The sequence below is a fragment of the Pinus tabuliformis genome, chromosome 1_2 (assembly GCF_031772625.1).
Source record: "Pinus tabuliformis cultivar Carrire ecotype Pingquan chromosome 1_2, CPIR1, whole genome shotgun sequence".
Lineage (NCBI taxonomy): Eukaryota > Viridiplantae > Streptophyta > Pinopsida > Pinales > Pinaceae > Pinus > Pinus tabuliformis.
In genome coordinates, this window is record NC_142298.1 from 1235737510 (window position 1) to 1235741047 (window position 3538).

At 38.8% G+C, this 3538-nt stretch overlaps 1 protein-coding gene across 1 annotated transcript; it reads right to left on the reverse strand.

Annotated features, from left to right (window-relative positions):
• Nucleotides 1-1313: 1313 nt before the first annotated feature.
• On the reverse strand, nucleotides 1314-2309 carry LOC149210704 (uncharacterized). The gene is made up of 3 exons (XM_089399060.1): nucleotides 1818-2309; nucleotides 1669-1725; nucleotides 1314-1588 (listed from the first exon to the last, which is right to left on the reverse strand). Exons 1-3 carry the CDS (start codon nucleotides 2257-2259, stop codon nucleotides 1314-1316), a joined length of 774 nt encoding a protein of 257 aa, XP_089255186.1. The 5' UTR covers nucleotides 2260-2309.
• Between the last annotated feature and the right edge of the window lie 1229 nt (nucleotides 2310-3538).

Consider the following 3538-nt stretch of genomic DNA (forward strand, 5'->3'; position numbering starts at 1 on the left):
GCACATCCCTCTTTGATGCCAATGCTTACCCTTAGGGATGCCATGTGACTCACATGCTTGAAAAGGGTGACATAGGGTCTCTCCTAGATGACATCATGGTGGAGGATGCACCTTTTGAAGATGTACACATGCACTTTGGGACTTTCTTGGAGTGAGGAACACTCTTGGACCCTTGTATTAGTTCCTTGATGACTTACAATCTATTTTCGAGGATAACGCCATTTCTAGCCTCCTTGGTTATGTGTTTTTGTTTTGATCTCTATATCATCATCATGTATGTATTGGACAGTGCATTGGGTGTCATTTTGATATAATTGATATATTCATGAACCTACTTTGATCATATGTTGTCTTCTATCTATATTCTAATGTTGTGTTTGAAAACATGAATGAAAATCTTTAAAATTATGTTTTTTTATAAAAAAATAAATTTTTAATGTATTTTTTACAATGGCCAAGTCATTGAAATCGAATCGACCGAAATCGAGTCGACCCTTGGCCAAATTCGAGTTTAAAACATTGCTCTCAACACATGAAAATATAGTTAAATACCCGTATTTTGTATTAAATATTTTAAACCTGGTTTATTGTTTTGTAGTATTAGCCTCCCGAGTTTACCATAACTAGTTTTGATTATGTTCTTAGTGCACTTTATGTACATTTTTTATGAAATCCCAGCCTAACACATTCCAAGATTTTCGATTCTTTACCATTCTTAGAATAGGGAAGTATAAAAAGAATTGAATAAAATATTTTATCGACTTGTTGGGAGGTCGTATGGCCAGAAAATTCTCATCAAATCTATCATGGGTTTTCATAAAATTATGAATTTGTAAATATAAATGAAATAGCAAAGGATGGAAACAATACTTGAATTGCTCCGCACACCCATATAAAAAAGGTAATCATAAATTCGTTCTCCATGTTATATAAATTCTCGAATTTAAAGAATACATATTTTTGATTTATAATTATTATTACAAATATTTTGAAAAATTAAATTTATATTATTCATTTAATTAATTAAGATTCAAAAAAAATTATTACAAAATAAACATACATATGACATAATTATATCAATTACATTTTTCCAAACAAACCATGCGTAAAAGAACGAAATAGAAAGCTATATCTCTCACACTGAGAGAATTAGAGAATTCAAATAGAAAGCTATATCTCTCACACTGAGAGAATTGAGAGAATTGAATTATTAGAGCAACAAAATACATGTAAAATGCAATCCCCAGAACCAAATGTAGAGCACTGCTATGCTACTTCTCTAAAAGCGCGAACCAATAGCCAACGAACCAAATTTACATAAAAGCCGTCCCTAAAATTACTCCCATAATTATGCTACAGCTCCACTGCGGAAAAGCTGCAGATATGGAAACTCCGCCGTTGGAGCTTGGCCGACTATTCCCCACATTGGGGCTGCTACCGCCGGACGCCGTAGACAGCGGCAAACCTGAACCCGACGGATTACCTACTTTTGGTGGAACGGCCGCTGTACCTGGAGTCTCGCCGGTTGTGGATGGCCCTGGAGAAGGCAGAGCTGTAGGAGCAGAAGCCATGGGTACGGGACTCGAACCTGAAACATCGCAGGAAACAAAAATGAATACTACTGCAATTATGAGAACAATTAAAAGCAGAAGGCAGCGGAAAACATGCCTGGAGACGTGGGAGTAGCAGGTAGGCCCGACGTTGGCGTGAGAGGGACACCGATCGCTGCACACATCAATGCGAAATTAATTTTAAGCTTCGGAATTGAATTAATTAATGCTCGAATTAAAATCTTTAGGTTTGCTTTTTGCGAGTACCTGCGCACTGGGTTGCAAGAGACGGAGTGGTAACGTTGCATGCCGCGGGAAGTGCGAGAGCCCGTGTTTGGTTCACGGAAAAACCCAGCGGATTCTGAGTGCTGAGGAACTGGCAAAGGCAGGTCGCTGCGTTGTTGACGATGACGGCCACGAAGGCGTTGCAGCAAGCTGGGGTGGCAGTGCCGTTAGTCCCCGTAACATAATTGGCACACGGTAACAGAGCCGTGATGGCGTTTGTGCAGCCTACGGAAGTGGACGCGGGTGGAGGCACGGCCGTGGTCGTGGTTGTGGGTGGGGGTTGAGCCACGGTCGGGGTCGTGGTCGTGGGCGGGCCGGGAGGCACGGGCGGTACCTGGGCTTCGACGCTGAAGGCCATGAGTGCAGCCATGACCATGACTGCGATTAAGGGAAGCCTCTGTTCCGTTGACGCTTTCGTAGCCATGGCGTTTATGAAAGTGGTCAGGAGACTGTAACAGGACTCTATGCGGCAGACAGAAGCGGTGACGAGAACTGTAGGGATGGATTTCGAGGGCGAGAGTGGACAGTTTTATAGGGTACTCGGAGTTTGGTGAGAAGAGCAAGGTGGCGAATATTCTTAATCTCTGTGGTTGACCAAATGGCTTGTCGGGTTTAGTGTTGGTTAAAGTGGGAGAGGGTAGCGTTGTGCGGATTCCATTTGGTTTTATGTGTCAGAATTGATCCTCCCAAACTAATCAAAATGATAATGCTTTTCAATGGACTTCGTAGTGTTTCTTTATTCGCCTGGACTTTACCGTTAAACTAACAACACGTATACAATCCGGGTGTCAATTCTATAAAGGAACTCATAAACTCCAAATCAGAGCCTTCCCTCGTGGCACGCATGTGGGAAATGCTTTTTTATCAAATGGGTAATAGTAGAGTGTGGTCGATAAAATAGTTTTGAGTATGTGCTTTGTTTTTATAACTTATTAAGTAGTATGTTGGTATAAAAAAATAAAATTTGTTAGTGCGGAAATAGTATGATATGATATGAGGTAGGAGTATGTATTTTTGTTTAGAAGATTATATTTAAATTTATAAAGAGGTAGAGTATGTATATTTTTATCATTTTTATATTTAATTTAAGAAGAAATTTCATCGTTTAGTCTTTCTTCGGATCAATCAATTCACCTAAAAAGGATATTCCTATTGCTTAGGAAGTTGAATAACTAAATAGCTCTATGCTCAATTTAAGAGGAAATTGTACATGTATGTAATTATAGAGTGTTCAACTAATTACAAGTCATAAATAGGTTTAGAGTGAATTAGGGTTAGGATAATTTTACTTAGGTCATATTATAGGAAATTGCTAGCTTAACCCCAATCTCTTTGGACTTTAACTATAATTAGACATTAAAATCAATATTTTATTTATCTATTTTTTTTGTTAAGGTCCTAAGAATTTTACATTAGGTTATCGTTATTAACTTGAGTCCTTCCCTTGGAATATGATTTCACAGTGGTATCATTAAGGATTTAGGTTGTTCCCAGCATTTGACCCCAACTTGGTGTGGATCCCAAGAGTCCTTCCCTTGGAATATGATTTCACAGTGGTATCATTAAGGATTTAGGTTGTTCCCAACATTTGACCCCAACTTGGTGTGGATCCCAAGAATTGTACCCATGTAATCAATGTTAGTATTCACATAATATAAATTTCTTGAAACTCTTTTCTAGTTGTCCCTAACATCTAATCAACA

What these genes read in the sequence shown, in the direction of transcription:
- LOC149210704 (XM_089399060.1), bottom strand. Translation starts at nt 2,259, where the DNA reads ATGGCTACGAAAGCGTCAACGGAACAGAGGCTTCCCTTAATCGCAGTC. An exon ending in TCTTGCAACCCAGTGCGCAG is followed by an intron (nt 1,726 to 1,817) that starts GTACTCGCAAAA and finishes TGATGTGTGCAG; the next exon opens with CGATCGGTGTCCCTCTCACG. An exon ending in TGCTACTCCCACGTCTCCAG is followed by an intron (nt 1,589 to 1,668) that starts GCATGTTTTCCG and finishes GCGATGTTTCAG; the next exon opens with GTTCGAGTCCCGTACCCATG.